This window comes from Emydura macquarii, unplaced genomic scaffold (genome assembly GCF_026122565.2).
Source record: "Emydura macquarii macquarii isolate MOO-44397 ecotype Brisbane River unplaced genomic scaffold, CSIRO-AGI_Emac_v2 contig_2676, whole genome shotgun sequence".
NCBI lineage: Eukaryota > Metazoa > Chordata > Testudines > Chelidae > Emydura > Emydura macquarii.
In genome coordinates, this window is record NW_027132813.1 from 18,310,403 (window position 1) to 18,338,359 (window position 27,957).

The following is a 27,957-nucleotide window of genomic DNA, read 5'->3' on the forward strand; positions in this document are numbered from 1 at the left end:
ACACTGGTCAGGCTTCTGACCAGGGGAAGACAGTGCAGTTCTGAGGTGCAAGGTTGGGAGCTGGAGGAATTGGCTGGTGCCTTTCTCTGTGTGATTGGTGAGTGGCTCGGGGAGCATTCATGCAATACATGGATACTAGCAAAGCCTTGTGAGAGAGAGCCCAGGCTGGAGAGTGAAGGGGGCTCAGTGGTACCCCCGTTCCAGCTTGCACCCCGGGAACCCCATCAGAGAAACCATCATAATCAACACCATTAGTGTCAGAGGCCAAGGACTGACTGGACAGGGAGACTGAACTGTCTGCTCTCCACTAGAGGTGGTCCCTCCAGGTCAAAGTTGAGACAAGCTGGTAGGGTATTGTGGTAAAGCTTGCCCTGGGGCTCCCTGGCCCATTGCTCAAGGACTTCAGTCTCCACAACTGTCAATCGCATACATTTGCAAAAGAAGTATACTTTTTCCCCAGAAGCCTCGTTGATACTGGAAAATAAGCTAAATTTGCTTTGAATTTGCATTTGCAATTTACCTCGGGGGAAAAACCTCATAAGTAGAGATTAATCTGGAACATATTGGTGTTAACATAGGATCCAGTCTAGTTCTCACTGAGGTCAATGACAGTCTTTTGTTGTCTTTAACAGCATTTGGATCAGGCCATTAAACTACATTTGTTTTGATTATTGGGAGTCATCCTATTAGACTTACCACTAATGACCCTCCATTATATCCAAAAGTCACAGTCAAATGCATCTCCTCTTACAGCCTGTGAAACCTTCACTGTCCTTCTTGTGACTGTATAGCACCATTACTCAGGGCCTGACTCAATGGGCCTTTCCACTGACTTCAATGTGCTTTGGATCTGGCCCTCAGCACCCAGCCAGTCAATGGAGGAGTCTACATTTAAATGGCCCTAAATGTCATGCAACTTCCCTCTTTGCTGGAGTGTATAATTTGATCATAATCCCCAAACCTGCAAAGTAAGGCTTTTTCACAAAGCATAATCACTCCTACCCCTAATAAATGTAACCAGTTGAGTGGGCTGTTCTAATCAGGAACCTTTCCTTTTGCTGTATATCTAGGACTGTTTAAATGAGTGATATTTCCTTCTACCGTAAATTACTTCAGGACCATCTCAAAAATATCTGTGTGCCCATCTGTACTGATTCCTTTGCCTTACATACAAAAAGTAAATAATAGTGCTTTAATAACATCTCTTAGGAATCTTGCGATTTCCTTTAAAGCAAGAGTGCTTACAAAAATTCCACCGGAATTGCTTTTATTTGTCAGTACACTATACCTATGTCCCATAAAGAGTTGCCCATCTAATTGGCAAAGGAAAATACACTGAGGCCTGGTTTAAACTACAGAATTAGGTCAACATAGGGCAGTTTATATTGACCTAACTCTGTAAGTGTCTACACTAAAATGTAGCTCCCACCACTGTAACTCACCCGCTACCCCAACTTAATAACTCCATCTCTGCGAGAGGCACAGTGCTTAGGTTGACAAGGGTCAATGCAGTGTTAGTGTAGATGCTGCATTGCTTCCATAAACTGTTGCTACCTTTCACAAGCCATCCCACAATGCCCCACACTGATAGTTAAATCAATGCAAACCCTCCTGGTGAGGACGTGCGCTAGCTGACATAGTATGGATACACAAAAGCGATTTAATTACTGCGGTGGCTGTACGTCAACGTTGTGCCATACTGTGGCCTATGTTACCCCCTGTGCCCCCATATTCACCAATGTTCTATGAGTCTGATATGTTTTGTATGAAGTATGCGAGGCATCATTTGAAAAGTCTTGATTTGATGAGCCTCATTATCCTGTTGAAATGTATGCATCTTCATTGTACATGAAGTTTGAGATTTTGCTACATTTGTTACTGAAATGTTGAGAGTCTGGGAAATGCCCACACACTAGCCCAGTAGTTCCCAACCCGTGGCCCACAGGGGCTTTCAAAGCGGACCCCCACTCTCCTTCCGGGTGCATAGGGAGCTGCTGCCTAACAACCCAAGGGGAGAGCATTGCCGCAGGGATAAAAAAAAAAACCTGTGCAGGCTCTTTGCTGCAGCCAATGGGATGGGAGATCAGCGCTTCCCCGGCTGTAGCAGGGAACATGGCAAAGCACTCCACCTGGGTCGACAAGCACTGGGGTCCCTGCTGGAGCCAGAGGGAGGGAAGCACTGATCTCCTGTCCCCCTGGCTGCAGAAGGGAGCCACTGCCTGGGGATCCAGGTGGAGCACACAGGGCTATAGGACAGGTGGGGTTTCCCTGCTACAGCCGGAGGGACAGGAGATCAGCAAGGAGGGAGGCAGCCTCCTTGCTGAACTCCTTCCATCTGGCTGCAGTGGGGTGGGGGGAGGCAGGGGGAAGCACTGCTGACAGAGGCTGGTGGCCCTTCAGGATTGTAAAAATGGTATCTGTGGCCCTCAAGACAAAATGATTGGGAACCACTGGACTCGCCCCTCACAGAGGGCAAAGAAACTGCAAACATAGAGGCCTTACATTCCAAACCTTATGCGAGCCAAAATTTGCAATTCATAATGATGCTCATTAAATATACCACGAGGGCTGCCTAACCACATGACACAGCAAGGATTTTTCTAGCACCTGGAGAAAAGTATAAATGAGGAACAGTGACATCATCGCAGGACCTCTCTCTCCTCCCCCATCTCGACACCTGGAAGCAAGATCATTTGGAAGGCAAAGAGAAGTCTCCTTGAACGGAGGGAAGTGATACCCCTAAGTAGAAGGCTTTCTAGTTAGTATGAACTGCGAACTGAAAACTGTCTGCAGCATCCAGTAGGGTGAGACAATCTGTCTGATTCAAATCTTGCTTCGCCCGATAAATTAGAATGTGTGATTACTTTTTATTTCCTAAGTAACCAACTCTGACCTTTATGTCTACAACTTGTAATCACATAATCTTTCGCTAGTTAATAAACTTATTTTGATGTTTAATCTAAACCAGCAAGTTTGTGTAACGTGCTTGAGGTTCTGCTCAGTTCACAGAGGTTGGCGGATGTTCACCACCCTTTGAAGGAGTGGTCAACTAATCAATGAGTTTGTATTGGTCAAGGTGGTCTTGAGCAGTGTAAAATGCACATTTCCTGAACGCATTTGCACTCCCGTATGCTGTTCATGAGTGGCTCGGGCGAGCGCTCATGTAACTTTGGTGGATGTGCCTTAGCACCCTGATGGCTGAGTGAATACAGCCTGGAGGGGTTTGCTGTTCGCTAGCATAGCAGTGTAAGACACAGCCTGGGCAGGAGAGTTAAAGGGAGCACAGGGGTTTCACAGTCAAGATTGCACCCGGGGCATGTCAGAGACATAACTTAGGTTGACTTAATTTTGTATGGTTACTTGTCCTAAGTGTCAACCTCTTATCAAGTATTTTAGAGTCTAAGGGGTCTTGACATACTCCCGCTGCTGGAGTTTATGGATCTGATTCTTTACACTGATGCACCAGTGTGAATCTGGCATAGCTTCACTGAAGTCAATTTACTTATTAGTGTCAGAGGCCTAATCCAAAGCCCACTGAGATCAATGCAAAGACTCACATTGACTTTAATGGACTTTGGATCAGGTCGTATGTGAGAGAAGCAGCAGGTCTATTAGGGCCCTACTCCATCCCAGATATTGACAAGTATGATGTCCATGAACTCTCTCCCTACCCTGAGTATTTCTAGGGCTCCTGGAACTATCTAAGTACAAGCTTTGCCAGTGTGAACTTCACAAGGTTTCTCAAAGCACCTCACTAAAAGGAAATTTCTATCAGTCCTCCACTTATCCATTTAAGCTTTCCTGGCACCTCCTGTGCATATATAATGCCCAGGAGCTTTGTACACTATGGAGAAAATAAAATCAGAAATACATGTTTAGTACTCCCAATGAGATAGACAAGAAAGCGAACTGCTCAAATCCAGCTATAGCAGTTGGAGCAGCTACTGGTAGAGTCATCACAATAAACTGGGATTGCTTTAATGAGGAAAATGTGCATTAGCTTCTGTCTGAGTAAACCACTATGTCCTTACATTTTCATTTCTCTTTAGCTGCAAGATTAGAAACAGATGTTCTTCTCTCCAGGATATTGTCTGGACACAATATGTGCCAAATTCTCCAGTCCCACCGGGGTCCTTCAAGAACAGGATGTGTTGAAACAGTGTTTGCTCTTCTGTTATTTGGGTCAGTAGTTTCCACCTGTCTGCTTCTGTCACATTTCTGTTCTGTTTTGGCATTTCTTTAATCAATTATCATTATATTCTCAATTACTCAACCTCTGGTTTTTCTGCAGATTAGCCTCTGTGCTACAATTTCTCCAACCCCTTGGAATCTGACTGAAGGGGCCTGTCCAAATGTGAGTTTTTGGTAAAGTTGTAAGTCAAGTTAACTGATTACCAGTTAACTTGAGTCAAATAATACAATTGCAAATGCCAGTCTAGACACTCTACACCAATTTTTTCCAGGAAACAAATGGTTTGTTCCTTGTTGTGGTTCATGTTTGTGTCCTAAAAAAGCAGTTCCCAACTTGTGGTCTGCAGACCCCTGGTGGTCCGCGTGGCTACTTCAGGGAGTCCGTAGAAAAGAAAAACAACATCCTCACAAAGGAAATATACCATTTCAAATAAAAACGGAGTGTAAAAAAAAACTAGTAGCATGTGGTGGTCCGCGAAATGTTTGGAGGTTGAAAAGGGATCCGCACACTCGAAAAGGTTGGGAACTTCTGCCCTTCGAACAAAAGACTGGAGTTCTAGACTGGCATTAACAATTGTGTTAATTGATTTTTAGTCAATCAAGTTAACTAACGTGAATTACAAGACAGCCAAAATCTCCAGGGAAAAATTTTCATAAGCATATAAGTGACATAAGCTTGGTCTACACTTAGAAGTTTTACCAATATAACTCTTTTCATTAGAAGTGTGAATTGTTATACTAGTATTTTTACTAGTACGGATGCAGTTTTATCGGTTTAAAGGTGACATGCCAGTTACTCCCCTTTCCATACGGCAACAGCTGTACCAGTTTTAAGCATTTTTATAGTTAAAAGGCTTGTTTAAAGCAGCATACCTTTCTAATATAGAAGGGCCTATCACTTTTGAAAATGGGACTTAGGCATTTTTTAAAAGTTTCGCTCTAGTTTAGATAAACCCCTGAGGCGTCTGGCTGGCTGCCAATTGTTAGCCAACAATGAGCTATTCTTAACAGCATTTTTAAACACTGCATCATACCAAGCCCGTCTCCTTTAACGTTAAGTGTCTCAGACAGATAATTCATGCTCTCCTTCCTCCGCTGAGCAACTAGTTTTTATTCTCTCATGGATCAGACTGATACTGGTAATAAATCCCTACTGTGTCTCGTTCCCCCTTTAATAACAATATACCACAGCTATTTGAAGACACATTTCACATGGCGTCATTGATCTTCAATTTGTATGTAGCTTCTTAACACATTTGAGCTTACCCATTGCTCTCTTGAGGGGAGGAAGCAACAGAATCTGTTAGGTGAGAGCCTTCACAATATAGAATAAAAAACAAAAACAAAACCCAACTTCATAAGCACATGTCAGGAGCCCAATGCTGAGGTGCTGAGCACATCCAAATCACAAAGGAGTTAATGGCAACTGGGGGCACACAGCACTCTTCTGCATCAAGCCCCATATGTACACTTGCTCATCCGGATGGACTTCTATATTTCCACATGATCAATACAATGGAAGTAACAAGCCTTTTAGTAGCACCTTGAGAGGGATACACTTACCAAATACAGATTTTACAGAAAGGCAAACTCATAGGCAAAGAGCTATTGAAAGACTTAAGATGACAACACTTGGGAAGGATAATCTTGGAGGCACTAGACTGGGCCTTAAAAGATCCAGGTTCAATTCCTGGCTCTGCTCAAATTCCCACAGTAATGTTGGACAAATCACTTCATCTGCCTGTGCCTCCATTTTCCATCTGTAACATGGAGATGTTTCCTTTCCCCTACCCTTCATCTGTCTTGTCTATTTAGATTATTGCCAAACTAAAACTGTGTTTCGTGACAGTTAAGTATAGAGCAGGCCACATCCCAATTGGGTGGGACAGTCCCAAAATATACATTTCAAGTTCCGTCCCAGGCTGAATGACTATGGGACAGCTCCTGCGACACCGCTCCACACCTTCCCAAGACTGCACGTGCAGCGCCAGCCTCTTCCCGGTGGGGAAAGGAGGGCAGAGGGGAATCTTAGCTCCCCCTCGCCATAAGACCCTGCCCCCTGCTCCTCCTCTTCCCACCAAGGCTCCACCCCGGCCAGGCCAGAAGCCGGAACCAGGCAATAGTATGAGCTGCTCAGGGAGCTTGAGCCGCTGTGGGGAGCCCCGGACCCTCCCACTGCCCTTGGAGGCACACCCTGGCTTGGGGGCTGCTCTTGGGCACCCCGACACCCTGCCCAGGGCAGGTTGAGGATCCAGGGCTCCCCACAGCAGCCCGGGCTCCCTGGGTGGCTCTCTTACCACTGCCTGGTTCCAGCTTCTGGCCTGGCCAGGGCATGGGGTCTCAGGGGAAAGATGAGGAGCGGGAGGGTGTCACAGAGGGGGCAGGGTTCCTGCATGTATCCCGTTTTTGCCTTTTGAAAAGGTGTTCACCCTACACATCTCACCAACCCAAGACCTTAAAAGCATGTAAATCAGAAGTTAAGGGGAAAGACTTGTTCATTTCTTTCCACCTTCAAGTTGCCTACAACGGTTTCAGTAATTAACTCCAACCCTCTATAAGGCTTTCACTTCCATCCCCAACAGATACCCAAAAGTGATACCTACCCCAACTTCAAATTTGTACTCTAACACAAGACCTTAACAGTGACCTCATCTGCATTTGTATCAATTACATCACGAGATCAGCACATCTGGCCAGCACACATTCCATGCATTTGGGAAGTTATTTGTCCCTAACCCTGCTGAAGATAAGCAAATAAACTAGTTTAGTTACCCTGAAAGCCAGTGTGGTATGGTGCCTAGGATTGAAGTTTGACCTGGACTCTCTGCCTGCAGTGACTTTGCATAAATGCTTCTGCTAACTTATTTAAAACTTGGGGGGAGGGGTGTTCAGCAGCTCTTCCCTAACCATTTTCTAGGCAGGGGTTCATGGTATTAATTAATCATAAGGATAAGGAACTGCAAGGCAATTTATACAGCATTTAGAGCAGGGGAGATTTGAACTCCTGGGCCTCTTGTTTTCTGGCTCAAGGGTATTTGGTGAGGGAGTCAGAGCACGTCACTCATTTTCTTAGCTTTCCTCAGAAGTGAGCAATGGCAGATCTGCTGTGGCATGAATGATACCAAACTAAAATCTGGAGGATTTGCTTTGTTGCAAAAACTTGTCATTACTGTTAAAGTTAAGTGTTCTATAGGCAAAACATTCCCGATGTATAATTGATATTCTAGGACAACTGGCCAAAGAAGAGAGCCCAGAATGCTTTAGATTTCTTGAAAAAGGGGTACAAAGACATGAGAGACAATCCAGTGAAAAAATTACCACAATGGGTGACTTTTACATGTTTGTTACTCTCTCTGTGTCAGTTCGTTTTTCATCAAACCACCGTGAAAAATTCAGACAGTGCTCAAAGTTTAAATTCCATAGCTTGTTTTTTGCCATTACAATGAAACTTTTACAAAATAAAGATTTAAAGTACCTGTTAAAACTCAACTCTGTAACACAACCCTATCTATACGGCAGTTACCTCTGAATCACACTCTTCAAGGCAGAGATTGCCACTTACTATATGTGTATACAATGCGGTTCTGATCTCTGGTGGGGCCTCTAGGCATTACCGTAAGAAAAGTGTCCTACATAAATCTTGCAAATAATAAACTTAATTCATCCTAGCATGAAACTTCTGAACCAAGACCTAGACCAAAAACTAAAATTCAGTTGTACAATGGGGGAGGACAGTCCCAATACATGATCACAATTACAAATTTAGGGAAAATCCCCCCAAAATGTACAAAGTTAAAAACTGCACAGCTAGCTAATGAAAGTAGCTCACCCGACAGGCTTTTCCCCATACTGCTTTGTAATTTTAGCAACAAAATAAACTTGTAGAGCTCAACATGTAAATCAACAGTTAAGGAATCACTATGGAAGCACTGAATAGCTGGGCTTCCCAATTGTGCAGTAAAGCCTCTGGAAGTGTCCCTGAAAATAATCCATCAATCACAGCAGGCAGAGTTTGCAACAAAATGGAAAACCTCTACTTGGCCGGTAGCCTTTGATTTAAACGACAAAACAAAAAAAAAAACCCACTTTTTTTCGGAAAGATTGAACCCTTGAGGCCTGCCCCTGCATGTTGCTGGGCACCTCACTGAGGTGCTGAGTGTCTTCAACTAAAGCAAGACCCAATTCAGCAAAGCACTTAAGCACAGGTTTAAAGAGTCAGAGACTGACACGTGCTGGAAGTCAAGCATATTCTTAAGCGTTCATTGAATAGGAATGGATTTATGCACTGCTTACATGGTTTGCTGAATCAGGGCCCATACACCCTGGCTTCAGGTTTCATCAACAGCTGTACAGGGCAGCTGAAAGACAGTGATGACCAATGATTTCTTCTCTCCTTCCCACCCCTTCACACAACATTTAAAAAAAAATAATTCCAGCTGTCATGGATCATTCTTTACTTTCATTTTGCAGCCAATAGCTAAGTAATTGCAGAGCAAGAAACAGTTTCTCAACACAGCCTCTATTTAACCATCGCAGTAGCCATGGAAAAAGATTTGTACTTCAAGGGTCAGATCCTCAGCTGGGGTAAATCTGTGTGGCTCCATTGACTTCAATGGAGCTGTGCCAATTTACACCACCTGTGGATCTGTTCCATACCGTGCAGTTGATTTAGAGTACCTGAATGCAATTTGGAACAAGTATTATTCCTGTTTCATAGATGGGGAAACTGAGGCACAGAATGGCTGTGGCCAACATTTTCAAAATTGGGTGTCCAAAGTAAAGCACCTAAATCCATACACAAGCACTTAAGTGGGCAGCCTGAATTTCAGGGGTGCTAGGAATCCAATTAAGTAAAGTGTGGGTGGCTGAGCAGCAGACAGCATCTCACAGGACTGAGCCCTTTGTGAGAAAGCATTAGATTTTCATACAGCCTGCAAATAGGCACAATGTAGCTGAACAGTCTTTGGGTGCCTCCAGACATGAGCAGTTAACAGAGATCAAACACCGCTAGAGCGACTATGGTAGCTCAAGATCTGAACCATTAGCTGCTTCAATCATTCTTATTGTAACTGCACAACAACTGTAAGAATTACCCTCCCCCTATATATTAGAGCGTACCCAAAAGAAGGCCAGAGGATCAAATACACCTCACAGGCCCTAAAGTACAGCCAATAGCTGATCAAATCTAGACTTTCATTGCTGGTGAGATTCAAACAAGTAACTTCTATTCATCGGGCAAAAAAGGGACCAGTATAAGCAATGTTGCAGTGGGCTGAGATCACATTTTTCATTAGTGATGTAAATTTATTTGCAAGTCAGATACAGCCCATTGTTCCTGGAAAATTGACACCATGGGTATCACAAAGTATGGGCCCTTCTGCTTTTAATTGTGTTCTTAGAAGTTTTATGCAGGTTTATTTTATTCCCCATCAAAGAAGTTACTCACAGACTTTATGCAAAGCCCTTTCAGGAATGTAAGGATGAGAAATATCCAAGTGCTTCCAGCTTTGGGACTTTTTATAAAAAGACAGAGATAAATGGGTAAAACAAGGAAATGACAGACATTAGAACCTCTCTGTGCCAGCTGGCAAGGGGATTACAAGAATATCCTGATTCTGGTTCAACAAAGAATGTCATGAAAGGTCTTAAATGAAAACTAGGCTCACACTAAAAACAACGAGAGTTCTGTAGCACTTTAAAGACTAACAAATTTAATTTCAGCAGGCATACTCAGGCTCACACTGGTTGCTAAAAACATATTTTTAGTATATGTACGTAACTCCTTGTAGGATCTGTACATACATTTCACAATGATATTAAGATTCTCTATCACAAAGAAACAAAAGTTTCCTTCAGAGGAGGGATGTTTATTCACCTTTCTCTCTGTCAGAAGAAAGCTAATACAAGGGACATACCAATGTACCACAGGAATGTGAAGTCACCAGGGCAGCACCACACAGGAAATCAAGCCATGGGGCAAGGAGGAGTTTATACTGTTAAGTACAGACAATGAACTTGGGAGGGACATAGGTAGGAAGCAAGGAAAACTCCCCCCACCCCACTTATCCTAGGAAGTAAGCAGGCAGTGACCATGTCTACACTAGCACTTGTGTCGGCAAATCTTTGGGGCTCAGGGGTGTGAGCAAAACACACCTCTAAGCGACATAAGTTCTGTTAACATAAATGCTCGTGTGCACAGCGCTATGTCACGGGAGATGCTACTGCTACTCGTTGAGCTGGTTTTATTGTAACGATGGGAGAGCTCTCTCCCATCGGCATAATGCTACTACATGACTGCTCTTACAGCAGCACAAGCTCGTAAGCATAGATGTGGCCAGTGTGTAATACATTCATGAAAACCGGATCACAACCAGCCTGGACTGAAAAGCTGCAGAGGTCATTTGGGGTGAGCTAAACCTCTTTAGATAGGAAGTTAGCCTGTTAAGTTTAGTCTCTGGAAAGCGTGTTATGATTCTGTTTTATATGTAACCCTTTTATTTCCATTATCCTTACTTACTGTCGCCTGAAGCTTTGATGATAAACATATTGTTGTTTTCATTATATCTCAGTGCTGTGGTATTAAACATGGAACTGATCTGGAGTTCACAAGTCGGTGTGTACACTGTTCCCTTGGGGACAGCAGACCTGGTATTACTAATCGTTCAGTGGAGAAGGGGCTGGACACTACAGGGGAACAATTTGAAGAGGCTCAGGGACTGAGGTACATTTCCTGTTAACCTGCAAGGCAACGGTAGGGTTGGCATTGCCCAGAGGAGAGCGATTGGGTGGCTAACAGGCTGGTGGTGTCAGGGAGCTGACACTCAGTTAAGCACAAACAAGACTCCCTTGTAACTCTCAGTCCTGGCTACCCCAAGATCCATCACAATGACAGCAGACTGGAAGCCGTCACAGAGATTAGCTCTGGGTCTGTTTGCCTGTTTGACGGATTGATCGGAGGCAGAGAGATCTATATATAGTACGTCGACTTCTGGATCAACTGAGCGGGTCTTCACTGACCACTCAGTCGATCCAGATAAATCCATCTGACGGCAGCGAGTTTGCCACCATCAGTGTAGACATAGCCCTAAACTGCTGTATAGTGTTGCAGGGCGCTATTAAACAGCTGCCACACGCATGATGCAATTCTCATGTAGGCCCTGATTCTCCAGTGCTTTGCACCTTTTGTAGATCCTTACATCTGTCCAAAGGTAGCGTACAATGTAACCAATGTCTACGCCCACTGCTTTGTGGGGCAGTGGTGAATCAAGGCCTGTAGCTTAGAAGGCTCTTTGTGATCCTTCAGAAAGAAGTGTGCAAAACACATAGCATCTTAGATAACTCTTCCTGTCCCCAGAGCTGCTGTCACAAGAGGGAACTATGCAACCAAACAGAACCTAAAGCAGTAAGTGATGTTCAACAAAAGCACACTGGTATTCAAGCCCAACTCCACTAGGTGCGTAACGAAGAGTATGTACAGCAACAGATATACCACTTTTCCATTTTGGGGGCAGGAGTAAGGACACATTTAGACTTATGTCAAGTGCTAGGAAGGAGAAGGTATGATGGAAAAGGATTGTGAATGACAAGGTGAATTCTCCCAATGTACTGCCATTGCCCAGGTAAAACACTCTTGACTATATCCTTCCCCAGTGTCACCTCGTCTGCTCCAGCTCGCACCCGAATCCACCAAAAGATGAAAAATCTTCCATTCTAGCTCCCTCCCTGAGTAAACAAAGGCATCCAACAGCTGTGCTAGCACCCCCAGTGCAGCACTGAAAGAGGTCAGTCTTACTCACTTTGTGACTTTTGGTGGGCTTATCTGCTGCCACACAGTGAATGAAAAACTTCCCGAGTGATGTCAGTGAAATGCATGGAGTCTGGCCCTGCCAGCCAGCAGACTGTGGTGCTGGTGGAGCAATTCTTGCTTTCATGACATCCCCAGCTGGGAAGGACAAAGGCCAGCATCTTCCTCCCACAGAATGGAATGGAGTGTGCGCGCAGCACTTCCCTTCAACTGCAGGAGGCGCTGTGTCCAAACTGCCACAGCATGGCATGCATGTGGAACCCACCTGGAAAGGGGATATACCCATGAGGGAAGGGATGTGGGGCGTGAGAGAGTCAGCAAGAGAAGTTCAGCCAGGAGGGGAGAACAAAAAAAAAACAAAAAAAACCAAACAAACCACAGGAGAGATGGCAAAATTCATCCTGAGACAATCAGTATCTCTCAGACTAGAGGTGCTGCCTTAAGAAGCACACTCCCAAATCTAAGGTAGGAAAAGTGGGGTGGGCAGGGGGTGGCAACAACATAAGAGACACAGAGGAATCTCTTTTACCTGGTCCTAAAGCAGATCCAGATTCCATAGTTTTCTCTAAAAACCCCACCCGCGCCACTCAGAAATGAGATCCCAAAAACTCCAGCAAGTCCCACTGCTTCCCTTAACATCTTCTCTCCTACCCTCCCTACCTCATGGACCTCATTAGGAGTCATGCAACTACCATCCACTTAAGCCATGAGCTCCCATCACTTTGGCAAGAATCATTCTGTTCTGAAAACAGTGAGCCACATTCAGTCCAGGTGTAAACCGACGTAACTCCCACTCACTTCATATTCACTTCAGTGGAAGTCACACTTGCTTATACTAGAGTCCTTTCCTACTCAATAGATTCCAGATTCAGCACAGAACAGCCATCAGTCTCATCTGCAAGCTCTACTGGGGACAGGCACTTGTGATTACAGTCCCAGTGAGGTATAGGAGACAAAACCATGGGTCAGATCCTTAGCTGATGACTTCAACAGAGGTACGTCAGTTTACACCAGCTGAGAGGCTGCATACAAGTGTCCAGGAAAAGAATTTAGACTATCTCAGAGCCTCGGGAATGTAAGAGAACCAAACCAATCTGCAGGCAGGCAGATGCCACTTACCCACTTAGAGGTCTTGTTTTCCTAATTTCAAAGAACTGAGTTCCTGTGTGATTGTATCTGGATTTTGTCATTTAAAGTAAAGTAACTTTAAGAAATATTCAGACAACAAAACAATAACACTCACCAAGGTAACGGAAAGTCTCTTTTCACTCTCAATCATAATTTCCTAAAGCAGGTACTAAAAAGCCACCAATTCTCATGACGGAAATTAAATCCTGTACATGTGAAATAAAACAATTTTATTTTCTCAACTGTGAAGAGACAAGTGAAAGAGACTTAAATCTGATCCATTTGTTAAACATTGCAAGAGAATTAATTTTCTGGCCATATAAGACCCATCTACTGTTCCTATGGGGGGGGAGAGGGGGGAGATCACTAATGGAAATGAGAAATAAAGTTTATAAATCTATCTAGAACAGTCCACCTCATTCATTGTTTAAGAGTGCTCAGAACCTTCCCTTCGTGCAAAAAGAATCATACTATTCATGTAGGTTTCCCTATAGACAACATGTGGCTGATAATTTCCAAATATAAGCAAATATAAGTCATTCTCTGTGACAGCAAGACAATGAGAACATCTGTTAACGATATGGGGTGGTAAATGAGCTGCAAGCTCATAGTGCACATCGCTCTAGAGCAGTGTTTCTCAATTGGGGTTCCGCGAGAAAGTGACATCACGCCGCCGAGAGCAGCTGTTCTCCGTGCCGCCGAAAAAGGGAAGATGTCCCGGATTTTTCGGCAGAGGGTATCGAGTATGAGTGTAATTTCCCCGCGGAGCCTAAAGGGTTCCGCGGGGAAATTTAATTGAGAAACGCTGCTCTAGAGGAAAAAACAAAATGTCAGGTCCATTTAACTAAACGCACCTCTGGCTCACAGCAGCAGGGGCTTGAACTTTCAGAACAACTGACCACCTGCAGCTCCCACCGACTTCAGCTAGAGTTGTAGGTGCTCAGTGACTAAGAACATCAGGACCTGAGGTCCGAGCTGTGTTGCCCTGACTTGGAGTATTCGGCGTAAAACAGAGTGTCATGGTAGACCTCAATGAGAAACCCAGCAGACTTTGAATCCTGTTTAGGTCTGGATCTAAACTGAGTTTTTAGGCCATCTCTAGCACCTGCCAAGTAGAGTAGTGTGTACTTTTTAAATAAAAAATTCCACAAGTGCATTTCACAGTGTGACAGACAGCACCTCCTGTCCGCATCATCCCACTCCACCCTTTAACACACGTGCCGAGGAGTCATTAACAGAGCTCGCTGTGTGAGAGTAGCAACCATGCAACAAGGAGTAAAGAAATTCCATGTCCAAACCTAGCCCCGTACATGTGCTCTCTGTACAGCAAGTTGCCATGCCTCTCCCTCCCAGCTTCAGCTGCTGCTGTAACTTCTGCTGGTGCTTTGATCTTTATTGCTGCTCTCGCTGGCCTACCAAACCTCCTGCTGGACCTGTTTTCCCTCCAAATGCTCACCAGCCCTTGACATGCCTTTGTTTCTATCTCCACTGCTTTTCCACCAAATAAAGACCAAAAAAAGTTACAGGAAGAGAGACATAACTGGCAAATGGAGCAAGATGAAAGAGGCTAATTCAATATTCTGGCCATTGACTGCTCATTCCTTCCCTCTGCCCATGCGCAGTGGAAATGCAATAGGCATTCAGCAATGGGGAGGGGAGGGAAGGAAAAGAAATGCATGTAAGGTTCTGATTAAATCCACAAAAGCCAAGAAATTGAGAAGTGGCTGTCAACTAACATCAAACTTGACCCCAGGGTGTGCTCACAGATGTGCAGACCTCATTCTGTGGGCTGGTCTGGACCAGGTCTCCATCTCCATTCCCCTCACTTTGCTTCCCAGTAAGGAGAGCAGCAGCAAAAGTCCCCACACACAAATGCAGCAGGGAAGGGAACTATTGCTATGTGCTTTGCTTGAGCAGTGGCTCCAGTCGGGGGAAGAAGGCAGCCTCTTGCATGCCCCCTGGAGTCCACCCACATGTAGCTGAGCCAGGGCAGCCCACCTTCTGGCCCTGGAGCAGCCAAATGCCTCCCTCAGTGGAAAGCATTAGCTGAGGCAGAGGTGGTGAGGGCCGGATTCAGCCTCGAGGGGAAATGTTTTTATCACAGGCTGCAAATAGAGCAGGAAAGGGGTGGCCAGAGGAAATGCAAACTGAAAGGGAGCTATGAGGAGAGGCCGGAATATATTACTCCAGGCACCGTGACCGCTGATCATTCAGAAATTGGCTTATGAGGTTGTTCTGAACATTCCTATCAATATATTAACTTGGCCCTGGAGTGACATTCTGCTCAGGGTCCATTAGAGTCAATGGTGTGGCCCTGAAGACCAACATGAGGAGCTCAGTGCTTAGGTGGGCTCACAAATCTCCACAAGAACTGGCAGAGTGGGAGTTTTTTCCTCTCCTGAAATACTCAGACAAGGGCAGAGGGTAAGTTACCCTGCCCGTTCATGAACAGCTCAGTGCAGAGCGTAATGACTCTGCCTCTTCTCTTAAGGCCAAACTCAAGAAGGATACTGCAGTATCTTCATGTAATTCTGTATTGCTTGAAGCCATTCCGGGATAGACATGGAGAGCTTGTAGTTTGGCACTGGTGGCACTGAAGGCTGAAAACAAAACAAAAGAAAGATTATATAGGTTATTGCTTCCAGGACAGCTGCTAGAACAATTCAGCTCTCAGAGGTAGGTGCTTAACTGGATATAATCAAGAGTTTAGGGCTCAAGAGTGCAAACCCCATATGAAAGCAATCAGCCTCAGGAAAGTCAGTGCATTCACTGGAGTTACCCTACATCGACCCTGGAGGGACTGATACCAAGATACACCCTGGTGGGACGGCCGGCGCGAGGAAGGGGCAGCCTTTAAATATCGTCCTAGACAGACAGATCCTGGCTCCGACACTCAAAGCTTTGAGTTCTAAAACTGGAAAAAACAATTTAGCTCAGATGAATGGAATTCCAAGGCTGCAGATTTGTTCCAGACTCCTCAGAGCGTTAGATAAAACCAGAGATTAAAACTGAAGTTATCTTGAGAGAGAGAGATTAATGGAGACAAAGAGCAACTTTGACAATACATGTTTTCCCACCTGCTGGGGGTCAGTGCTCATTAACAGAGTGCGGCACGGGACACTGAGTCCACTGTTAAAGTAAAGCTCAAGGACTCATCAAGCAACCACAGCTCAGCTTTCCCCATACTTTCCTGCCACATTGTAACAGTCACAGTGGGGCCAGCCCTCCAAGGTAAGTTGGGCCCAGCCCCACCTGTGACTAATTAGCTGCCTCCCAGGTGTGGGGCTAGGGATCAGGTGACAACTTGAAGCTCACTTGGGGTCAGAGTTTTAAAGTCAATGGGAGTTAGAAGCTTTTGTAACTTCCATGACACCTAAATACCTTTAAAAATCTGTCCCCCAGATCATCAGAAACTCTCAGGCAGATGGCCTGTACAGTGCAATCCTGTAAGCACTGGATTAGGGTAAAGGGCATGACTGATACGTTCAACTTGTGTTAAATAGTTTTTATTTTGAAAAAATAAAACTGAAGCCGCGAAGAAAGGGGCCGGCCTCCTGTGGCTGGAGAGTGTTCTTTGGTACATGGACTGGTCAGAGAGCTCTCCAGTTTGCAATAGCCTAATGCTGACCTAATACTATGAGGTGCCGATTGTTCTCAACCTCTGCTGCTTTTCAGTGGGAGTCTGGGACATTCAGTATCTCCCAGGAAGCACTCAGCAATTTATTGGTTCAAGTCTCTGGAAAAGACCATCTTCAAAGGCAGTTCTATCTCCATGCCCGCTTAAAGCCAATGTCATCAAATCAAGCAAACAATTAATAAATTAACATGACACTAGAGAGAGAGAAAGCTGTAACTTCACTAATCACTGCAGTAACCAGACACCACGGTGGTCTGATTACTATAGGATTCTATAATGTTTCGCTAAACAAAAGCTCCCTGTTGGGATGATCCTTGCTTTGTCTCGGATATTTACAGAGGAAGGATTTGTAAAACTGTTAAAAACCTCCTAAATAAATAAATAAATAAATGGTTAAAAAAAGAAATATTTTGAGTCTGGCTGCAAATATTCCCTTTTACTTCTTGCAGCCCAAGCACTGTGCTCCTGCACCCACAACAGAAAGTGCCCGAACTGCACAGAGTATGTAGGAATAAAATTGTAATGGTAACCCTGTAGATTAATTCATAGCTTTTAATTCATACCCTTATTTGTATCAACCTCTATATAGTTATTATTGAAATCATGTAACATTTGAACTTCTCTCAGTCATACTCCATATTGTGAATGTAAAACCCCATTTTGACCTATGTACTCCATCTTGTGTAAAAACCCCATTTTGACCCTATGTACTCCATCTTGTGTCAAACCCTTTCTAAACCTTTAGATGAATAAGATAGTTATCTGAACAAGGTATGAATGGAGGGTGTATTTGTGTGTGAGTCAGATCCAAACTGCCAGCTTGTCCTGATGAAGTGTGAAGTCCATCCTAGGCTGAAGAGTGTGAACACAGCCCCAAAAAGCAAAGAAGGATCCACCCCAGAAAAACTTAATCAAACTTAATCAAAGACATCAAAGAACAAGCTGAAAGTCACATCTGCTATTGTACCAGCAATCAAGGGTCACAGAGAAGCGACGTGACACAGCAGAACTGAAAAACCTATAAAAGACTGGGTGAGATTTCAAGGCTTTGGGGAAGAACAGTGTTCTACACATCATCTAAAGAAGAGCGTCGGTGCGTGCCCGACAAGGACCCTGCTCTCCTCGTGCCCAGCTTCCCTGGCCAGGTAGCTGCCACGAGCCACGAATTCCAGCAACGGATCCTAGCTACGATCTCAAGCCACAATCAGGACTGGTAGCTATATATAACTATAGAATGCTTTCTGGTGTGTTTGGGCGCGTGTTTGGGCGCATGTATGTGTAGGTTTAAGTTAGTTATTACTTTAGTTTTTGTCAATAAATGCGGCATACTGCCTTTTCCCCTTGAAAAAAATCCCGAGTGCTTAATTTTGCACAACAAGCAAAAATGGTGAAAAACAACAGGGATTGTTTCAAATCATTTCAGGTTTAGTTATGGCTGCTGCTGTCAATATAAGAGTAAGATCATTCCTTTCTTTTTATGTTTTTACTTACACTTACACACACACACACACACACAGAGTTAGCCTTACTCTGCTCCCAATGTTAAAACTCCCACTGACTTCCAGAGGGGCAGATTCAGGCCAGTGCTAAGCCCTCCAACCCCTTATGTTTGTAAGGCACCTAACAGAGACCCCAATCCTGACTGGGGGCCTTGAATTGCTACCATACTCTAAATAATCCATAATCTTGCAGTGTCCCATTATGTAGGCATGACTAGATGTTGAAGTTTTGTACGTACGTGAAGTCAGAGAATACAGTTTTAAATGATTTTTTTTAATCACGTGAGGCACATGCAGGCTTTCACTGACAGAAACTCAATGGCTCAGGAAAGGTCAGATTTGCAAGGCAGTGTAATGGTTTCAAGCATAACAAAACAATAAATTCTGTTAAAATACTAAGGATGGGTCTGCCTGGAATCCACGAAGGCCAGCCAGGGAACCCTGCTGTGTCTCACACCACACAGCAAACAATTCCCCCCCAAGGTAGCAACCAAGGGCCTGATCCTGCAAGGCAGGGAGCACCTTCGGTTTCACTGACTTCCGTGGGAGCTGCCGGGGGTGTTGAGCATTCCACAGGCAGTGCCCCGCACCTTCTAGGGCTGGGCAGCAAGAGAAAAACAGGTATTTGTTGTCTGTGGAGCTTTCCATGCTCCTGCCCACGCTGAATTTCCAAGCACTTACAGGTCAAGCCATGCAATAATACTTTCAAACCCAATTCTCTAGACAGTCAAGAAACCTGCAGCGGCGCCACAGTGAGAGAGGAAGAGGAAGGTGCCAGCAGAGGGACTATGCCTATGGAAGCCAGCTGTAGGGGCGCTGGGGAGCCCTCCATGCTCTCAGGAACGGTTTTCAAGTAGCTCCACGCTAGGGCGACCAGCAGTCCTCTATTGAAAGGGAAGTCCTTTGTAAATAGAAAGTTGCCTGGCCTGTAATAAATCAGTACAGGATGCCTTTTATCCTGTATTTCAACTGCAGGGGGCCAGTACTCACAGGTACATCTTTCCACTCCCCTCCGGACTGCGGCCCTTCAGTGCTGTGCAGGGAAAGCAGAGAGTGCCGCCGCGCTCAAGGGCCAGGGGGGAGTGAAAAGATGCACCCGTGTGTACTGGCCCGTTGCTGACTCCTGCCTTTGAGCATGATACGTCTGCTTTGCCTGAAGGGCAAGTGGATGGGGCTGTGCGCCTTGGAGCTGCGCTAAAGGGCCAGGATCAGGAAGGGGCTCTGTCTGGCAGGAGGGAGTCAGTATTCCCAGGGTCTAGCCTCCTTGCTCAGAGTCTCAGCCAACGTCCCCAGCAGGGTGCACAGTGCTGCAGCTGGCAAACACCAGCAACTGCAGCCTCCAAGTCGACTCCTGGTGCCCAGGCAGAACCTGGACAGGAGTCACAGTGGCTGCTGGCCCAGCACCGGAAGCCTTGGGTTCTCTACAGCATCCACGACTGGAGAGAGAGAAACCCTAGGACGCATGGAAGTGAGGGGAAAAGGACTTGCCCCCAGAGGTTCAAGACAAGATTGGGGACATCTGAGGTCTGTCCCGTATTTTCTAGATACAATGCTGGCAACCCTCCAGGCACCATCCAGTGAGCCGTATCCTCCCCATGACACCCATCTCTGAGGCTACTAGTGCAGACGGCACTGCTAGCTAGCTAGCCTTCCCCACTTCTGCTCCCAAAGCACAAACCACTTGTTTCAGCTTCCTGAGCTCTCTCAACCTCTTCCTCCCAATGCTGCTCAGACCCTAATTGGGCCCTTCGTTCTGTGACAGAATTCAGTTCACCCAATCAAGGATAACATTTGTTTGATGACACACACCAGTCAAAGCCCCTCAGATTGAAAGCCTCTTACACTAAAGCCTGAAAGCAAGAGAGATTAGTAGAAGTCAAAGAGCTTAACTACAGACGAGCCACCCTTCAACTTTCTTCTCAGCCCCCAAAACTGCCAGGGAAAGACTGTTAATCAGAGCAAACAAGAGACACAAGGAGGCCCAAGACAGGTAACACTGGGACAAATATTTCCTGTGTAGGTCTGAAAACCACTATAATCCAAAAGCAATCTCTGGGCCAGGCTCTCCCCTCTGTTGGGGCAAACCCTGCCAAGAATTCCCCTTCTACACTAGCAGAATAGTGGCCGAAACCACTTTACGAGTCACCCTCCTGCCCAGCATAAAGAGAAGGAAGGGGTGTGTTGGAGGATGGGCAGGGAGAAGAGGGTTATGGCAAAATGAAGCTCCACTATAACTGATCTTCCACTGGTTTAGCAGCCATGAATATTATGCCAGTGGCATATGGCAGGCTGTCCCATTCAGCCCTAACTTACCCAGGGTGGCCCTACATTGCAACTAACTCCCTGCACCTACCCCTCTCCACTCCATCCGAGTGGAGTTGACACTGTGTGGAGAATCAGGCCCATGTGTCTGCCAAAGCAGAATGCTCTTGTAGACAACACTGTTTCTCAAAACTGACACACAACGTCAATGGACATTTTGCCATGGCTTTCAGTGGGAGCAGAAGCAGGCTCTATAACAATATTGCCAGCCTTAGCCCCAGTCAGAGCCTGATCCTCAAAAGTGCTGAGCACCTGCAACTCCCACTGAAGTCAATGGAAACGGCAAGTGCTCATCCCCTCCCAGAATCAGGCACTCGATGAGGCTGACATAGTTCCATTTAACAGAGTCCTGAGCTGGTCTATGCCAACCACAGCCAACCCAGCAGAGTCAAGATGCTGATCAGCAAAAACATTGTGCCAGGAATACCTTGCTGTTAGAAGAACAAGTTTTCCATGTTGTCTAGATTACCTGAACATCTACAGAGGGGCAGTAGTAAATGCAGTAGCAATCTTCTTAACTCTAGTTCCAGTAGTCAGGGAGATGGGACCAGGAAAATGAAGAGGTGAACAGGTTCTGTGTTCGAGGAAAAAGATGGATCTAAAAGCTAGCAAGCAGACATACTAAATGTTTCACTTACATATATGTAAGCGTCAAACAGCCAGGAGTATGCTTAGTAAATTTAAATAAAGTAGAGAGCTTTGAATGCTGAAGATTATCAACACTATGTGAGCAGGTTTTGTTCTACTTGCAATTTGTGAGCAATTATCAAAGCCAGTTTCTTAAATAAATACCAGGGGTTGAAACCTCGCTCAACTGAAGTCAATGGAAGTTTTGCTCGTGACTTCCTTCCTCCCTGTTCAACACTGTGGATGGTCCTGTGGTTGAGGCACTAGCCTAGGCCATAAGAGACCTGGGTACAGACAAATCACTGAGCCTCAGTTCCTCATGTGTAAAACAGGATTATTGCACTTCCTTACCTCACGGGGTGTTGTGAGAATAAACATATTAACGACTAAGGAGTGCTCAGATACTAGAGGATCGGGGGAGGAAGGAAGGCGCATATAAGTACCACAGATCAACAGAGCCAGGATGTCAGCCAAGGTTAGTATTATTGCACCATAATAATGACAGAGCTGTCAGACCAAAGGTCCTATATCTCCTCAGGAAATTTCAGTTTCAGAAACCCATTAATCTCCTCCTCCTGTGCTGTCCCCACTGAGGAGTCTCTCTTCTCCTTGCCACATGCAAGAAGTGAAGTGACAAGAACCCTACTTTGTGAAGTACCATTTGCTCCTCTCATTTAAATGCCAAACGGAAGACATACAGTTAGCCAGTGCCACTGAAGACAGTCAGTGGACGGCTACCCATTACCCCCTGCAAAGCATCACCTGTAGAGGAGTGTATCACAAGTGGAAATAGCCTGTGAAAACCTCCCTCCACCACTAATAATGCAGTACTCTATAGTGTAGTTCACTTAATCTGTGTACTTACCCACAGACAGAAACTTTGAGTAAAATACATAGGGCCAAATTATTCTTTGGAATAACTCCACTGAAACCACTAGAGTTATGCTAGGGATGAATCTGGCTCAACAAATCCAAGTGAACTGTAGAAATTCACATCTGAGGACTGTCTTATGAACAAAGAACTCCAGAAGCTAAAATCTTAATTTGCTTTATTTTTTAAAAAATACCTTGGGTAGCACCAGTTGGGTAATATCAACTTTTAGCACATTTACAATTAGGAGAAGATTTAGCCTCTGGATCTTCCACGCTTCCAACTTACATTTTTCCATTCAATTTACACCTACAGTTAGCAACCGCTCCAGACAAACGTGCTAAGATACAGAGTTCTGTACATGAAATGCTAATGCAGAAAAGTTTTAACCTGCCATTTAAAAGAGAAGTGTGGCTCGCTGTAAATATTGTGCCATCAAAAATAGAGTCCTCCAGTTATAGCCACATATCCCAACACACATAAGTAAGACATCTGCAAGAGTTTGTAATGGGATAACAGAACAGCTGACAGACCACAGAAGGGAAAGAAACATAAACCAGCCCTTCATGAATTCTAAAGTGAGTGACAGAGTCAGAGAGACTTAAGACAAAGGGAAAGATTCTGATCTCATACCAATGTTATTCAAGAATAATTCCACTGAAATCAAAGGGGCTATCCCAGTATAAGATATGGATGAGATCCAAGTCACTCCAACGTCCGTATTAGAGCCCATAGAGAGAGGAAGGATTGTCTTGAGGCTAAGTCAAAGGACTGGGTTTCAAGCCATTTGAGTTCTATTGCCAGCTCCACCACAGGTTTCCTACTGACCTGGTGCAAGTCACTTAATGCCTCTGCACCTTGGTCTCCCCTGTGTAATACTTACTGACCCCAGGGCCTCACTCTGCTCCCCCGTTTTAAGTACTCCCATTATTACTCAGCAGAGTGGAGCCATCAGGGAGATCATTGGTAGGCTTCATTCATTAGTGTTCACAAGGCACTTTGAGAGCCTAGGCTAGCTGGCACTATAGGAAAGTACTAGTCAAAGGACCTGTACAATTTACTAGGCACTGATAATAAATTGAAGACAGGGATAGGTAGGGATAATCCTGAGAATGCTGGCATTTCCAAACTGGGAGCTCAATCAATCATTTCCCCAGAATCCCACGTGGTGAGGTAGAGAAGAGCAGCTTTGTGGTTCTGTAATTTACATTTGTCTTAATAAAGGCAGCCTAACAGAGCAATTCAGAAGCTGCTTACTGCTCTACACTAAGAAGTTCTGGGTCTAATGCTAAGATGATTTGTGCAATCAAATGCAACTTTCCAGAAAGGGATGAAAACTCATTGCCCATCCCTGGGAATTAAAGTGATTCAGAATCCAAATAGAGGACGCTAAACCTTCCTGGCATCTCCCACTGGCTATCTTAGGCATCTTCCGACTTAGCACGTTGGTTTTTATGGTTCCCATTGTTAGGTGCCTCTCTCTCTCCATTCATGTTATAGGGAGCCTAGGCACTGAACTCAGACTTTGTGCAGCCCACTGCTGTTCTAGTGATTTTCTAGGTGCCTAAAGGATAGGCATTGCGGTGCCTAACTCCCTTTATCCATCTGGGCCTTGTCTCTTCCCCCTTCCATGTGTTTGCCCTCTTCTGCGTCACAGAGCAGAGAAGAGCACAGGGCTCCTAGTTACTAACCTAGGTAAAGAACAGAGATAACTTGCCACCTGAAGTTCGTACACACAGCACATTTAACAAACCGGTCTCCCTGCCCACCCCAATCTCCTTTCCCAGCAGTGTTTACTCCTGATCTACACTAGTGTGTGTGAGAAGAGAATCAAAATCCATAATCTCGGAGGGTAGTCAGATCATTGAACACAACATGATTACTAATGCAGCAGCAGAGAGATGAGCAGAGTGTGATGAACAGCCAAACAAACCTGCTAGTCTCAGTAGGAAATGTTGCCAGCAGGAAATGCTAAAGCGTATGCCATGGCTTACGTGCCTTATGCCCGCCTACCCCCAGGGGAGTCTTTCATTAAACTCACATGTTCATGCAAAAGCTACATGCAAAGTATCTATTCCTCACCTAGGGTTTTCAGTCTTGCATTCAGAAATCAGTACAGATATGGAGGAGGGAGGGAAGAGGGAAAGAGATGGGCTCCAGATGTGAAGCCCAGTCTCAGATCTAAATTTCCCCAAAGTCTCATATACACACATTCTAGGTGAAATCCTGGCCCCTAGACAAAGTCCATAGGAATTCTGCTATTGAAATCAATGGGGCCAAGATTTCACCCTTTTTATGAAGAGATTGCCAAAGGTGTGCAATTATTAATTGTGTTTATTACTATAGTGCTTGTGCACCAACCAGGAATGGGGCCCCATTGTATTAGTCACTGCACAGAGTGTGTAGGCAACCCCTGTCCTGAAGAGCTTTAACAATCTAAACAGAACCAAAATAAAAGATTCAAAGGCCAGGAAAGGCCATACCAAGGTTGTGAAGTCAAGGCTGGTTTAAGATTGCTTTGGCTAAGGCAGGACTCCTTAAGAGCGCTTCCTCATTCAATCTGCACCTTTCAGGATGGACATATTCACTGAGCAGCGCAGCAGAGCTGTACATTTGTGCACAGTGCAGCAGATGTTCCATCTGAACATTGCTTTTAAGATGTCAGTGGTGTTTCAAGTGTGCTGCCCATCTGTGAAGGGCGCTTCTCATGCTCTCGTAACTGCCAAATCAAAACCAATGTTCACTGGAACACTCAAAGGCACTTCTCAGTGCGGGTTGGTAACCTGCTAATTTTCAATGTAGGTTTTGTCTATACCGTAAAAAAATAAGTGTGTCTTTACTGTGGATTAACTAATGTGCACTAGCTAAAACCCTAGTAGAGATGAGGCATTTTAATTTTACTGCAAGGTAAACTAAGTGAGGTCAGCCACGGGTGGAGGGTATAGCACCAACCTTGCCTACTCGCTACCTTGTGGTAAACTCCACTGTGAAATTCAGCCTGGATGGGAGAACCTAAACAGAGGTCCATGTCTAAATCTTGCAGATTCTTGCGGCAGACCATCAGCAAGATGTGGCCTTTCTTATCCTTTCACACAGCAAAACTCTCATATAAGCTCTCATTATTTCATATCTTGATCACTGTAGCATCCTTTTCTCCGGCTTTGACAAATACAGTCTTCTCCCACTCATATCCATTCAGAGTGCTGCTGCAAAGATCATTTTCCTAGCCTGTCACTTTCACCACATCACCCATCTGTTGGCCTCCTTCCACTGGCTCCTCGTCTATGGAATCAAATATAAGCTACTTGTTTTCACTTTCAAGATCTTTCTTGACCTAGGTGCTGAAGCAATATAAATAATAAAATATGGTGCCTTATCTCTACTAGGATTTTACAGTGAGATAACCATTGCATATTAGTTATCTCACTGTTAAAAAGAAATCTGTGTGGCAGTGAAAACAAAGCTTTACTTGCATTGCCATTGAAGCATTAAAGCTGTCAATAAATAGTTGCAAACATACACATATATTGGCAGAGACTAAGCCTAGAAATCCATAGATGATGTTTTCAAGAAGTTATTAGTGACACAAAACAGGTGCTTAGAATGAAAAACTTAGGCAACCTTAACAGCAGAGCTGTTATTTGCACTCAAGCTAGAACATACACACTCGCTTCATGAGACAGAGGAAAGCAACTGCTGGACTAAGTTTCCTGAGGTTTCAGGGTTCTGCCAAGGTCTAGGGTCACTTACTTTAGCCAAGTATGCAGCATTCCTTATTGTCTCCACCATTTCTCTGCCTGCAGGATGCACCTTTGCCACATGCACCCACATCCTCTCCCAGGTCTGCCCGTCGATAGGGAAGCCACTTTTATTGACAAGGAAAAGCACCCCTCCATCTTTGTCTTCCTCTTCCGAGCCCCCGTTGTTGGCTGTGCTGACTGGCCGTGCATGAGTACTCCTTGACCGGCCCCCTTTGGCTCCTTTGGGATGCGGGCAGTGATGGGCATTGGAAGTAGAGCCCGTCATGATGGGTTTGAATTGTGAGAGCAGTCCAAGTAGGGAGTATGTATACAGTTCAATGTCACAACAATGAAGCCTTATCCATCTCACTTGCTGCCACAGCAATCAGGCAAGGAGTGGTCATTAGCTAACATTAGCCAGCCTGAGTGCTGCTGGGTTTGTTCTCTTGTGGGCTGAATCTAAAACCAGCAGAGAGTGAGAGAGAGAGGGAAAGAGAAACCATGTTAGCAGAAGAAGAGGAGGAGCAGAGTTTATGCACAGCATTCAGCTTACCATAGCACCTCTAGGGCCCTCTCTGCATCACCCAAGGCTGGCACACAAGAGGATAACAACATGGCTAGATCCCCCTCTGTATCAAGGCTGACAGACAAAAGGACAATAGCGATCTGGAGAGACACCTCTCTGTAAAACTCCTGAGGGCATCACACAAGGCGGACATTAGCAATCTGCCTAGTCCCTCTCCATGTTACCCCTGACTCAGCTCCCCACCAGGGGCTGACAGACAGTGACCTGGACCTGGCTAGATCTCTCTCCAAAGCCACTGGCTGCCACATTAAAAGACGATAGCACTCTGGCTAGATTCCCGTCTGCATCACCCAGTTCAATTTGGCACAATGCTGGAGTCCAAAATGTAAGTGTAACCTAATCCCCCTCGAACTAAAGCCCAGAGACCCTGCACTCCGCACTCCCCCTCCCCTCCCCTCCTCGGAGCCTGGGGATTTTGTGTCAGCCACCAGCAGCATTAGAGAGCCGGACTGCAGCACTAACAGTGTTGCTGTTATTAGGCTCAGCTCGGGAAGGGTCCGTTCGCAAGCGATCCCCAGCAGCAGAGGACTAGGGTGGGAGTGGGTGGGTGCTTCCCCTGCTGCAGCTGCCAGCCATTCTTTACAGACACCCCACCCCTGCCATGCATCCCCTCTCCCGAGCCTACCCCCTCACCTGGTCGCAGCAGGATTCATTGCACCATGGACTCCCCGGGCGGCGGCGGCAGCTGCTCCTGCCTCTTTCGCTTTATTCCATGTTCCATTATCAAGTGTTACTCTTTGACACGTAACCATGTTACCCGGCAGCCGCCGACGTTCTGAGCGTCCCTATTGGCTGCCGCAACAAAGAGGGGCGGTCCCAAGGGCCGGAAAGCCACGCCCGGAAGTTTTGCAGCGTTCTGGTTGGCTGTGATCTTGTCGGGGGCAGGGCAAATCTGATCACTTGGACCTCTTAGAGCGGGGGACGAGATGCTGCGAATATTTGCAGCTCCCAGTGGTTCAATGCGTTTAAAGCATAAATCAGAGTGTTACGTAGGTTGTTGCACATTTGTACCTAGATGAAGATAAATTCTCTAGCCCCAGCAGTATTCTGTGGCGGAACATTTATTTAAATACACTGTACTCTTTATCTAAATGAGGGGAGCTTATTTCTTTAGCACCCACCGGCTGTCCACAGCTATGATCCCAGTCCCATAGAGTTGACAGGGTAAAATCTCAATCCTGTAATCAGATCCACATGGGCTGACATTGCATCTCTACAGCTCTAATTACAGGACCACCGGCTAAAGCTATAATGGGTGTAATATCCAGATTATTCTGTGTAGTTTCAGAACTCACTGTTGCATGCAAGAGAACTGCCCCAGTCTCATTTTTGCAGAAAAACACTTATTTGGGATTAATTTTAAAACAGCATTTAAAGCATCTCACTCTTATGGTGAAGAATGAATTTATGCTGTTATTACTGTATTTATATTACCTTAGCATTTAGGAGCCCTAGTTGTGGACCAGGACCCCATTGTGCCAGGGGCTGTACAAACAAAACAAAAAGAGAGTCCATGTCCCAATGAGTTCACAATCTAAGGCCTGGTCTACAT

The 27,957-nt window shown here is 45.3% G+C and overlaps 1 protein-coding gene across 1 annotated transcript in view; it reads right to left on the minus strand.

The window, feature by feature from the left end:
- The window catches only part of VASH2 (vasohibin 2), a 62,680-nt gene extending 35,522 nt beyond the window's left edge, over window positions 1-27,158 (minus strand). Inside the window, exons 1-4 of the mRNA XM_067564990.1 lie at window positions 27,039-27,158; window positions 25,830-26,278; window positions 15,635-15,723; window positions 13,115-13,171 (exon numbers count right to left, since the gene is read on the minus strand). Of these exons, the coding sequence (XP_067421091.1) occupies window positions 13,115-13,171; window positions 15,635-15,723; window positions 25,830-26,105 (422 nt within the window). The 5' untranslated portion in view covers window positions 26,106-26,278; window positions 27,039-27,158. The remainder of the gene's footprint in view (window positions 1-13,114; window positions 13,172-15,634; window positions 15,724-25,829; window positions 26,279-27,038) is intronic.
- Window positions 27,159-27,957: the final 799 nt, after the last annotated feature.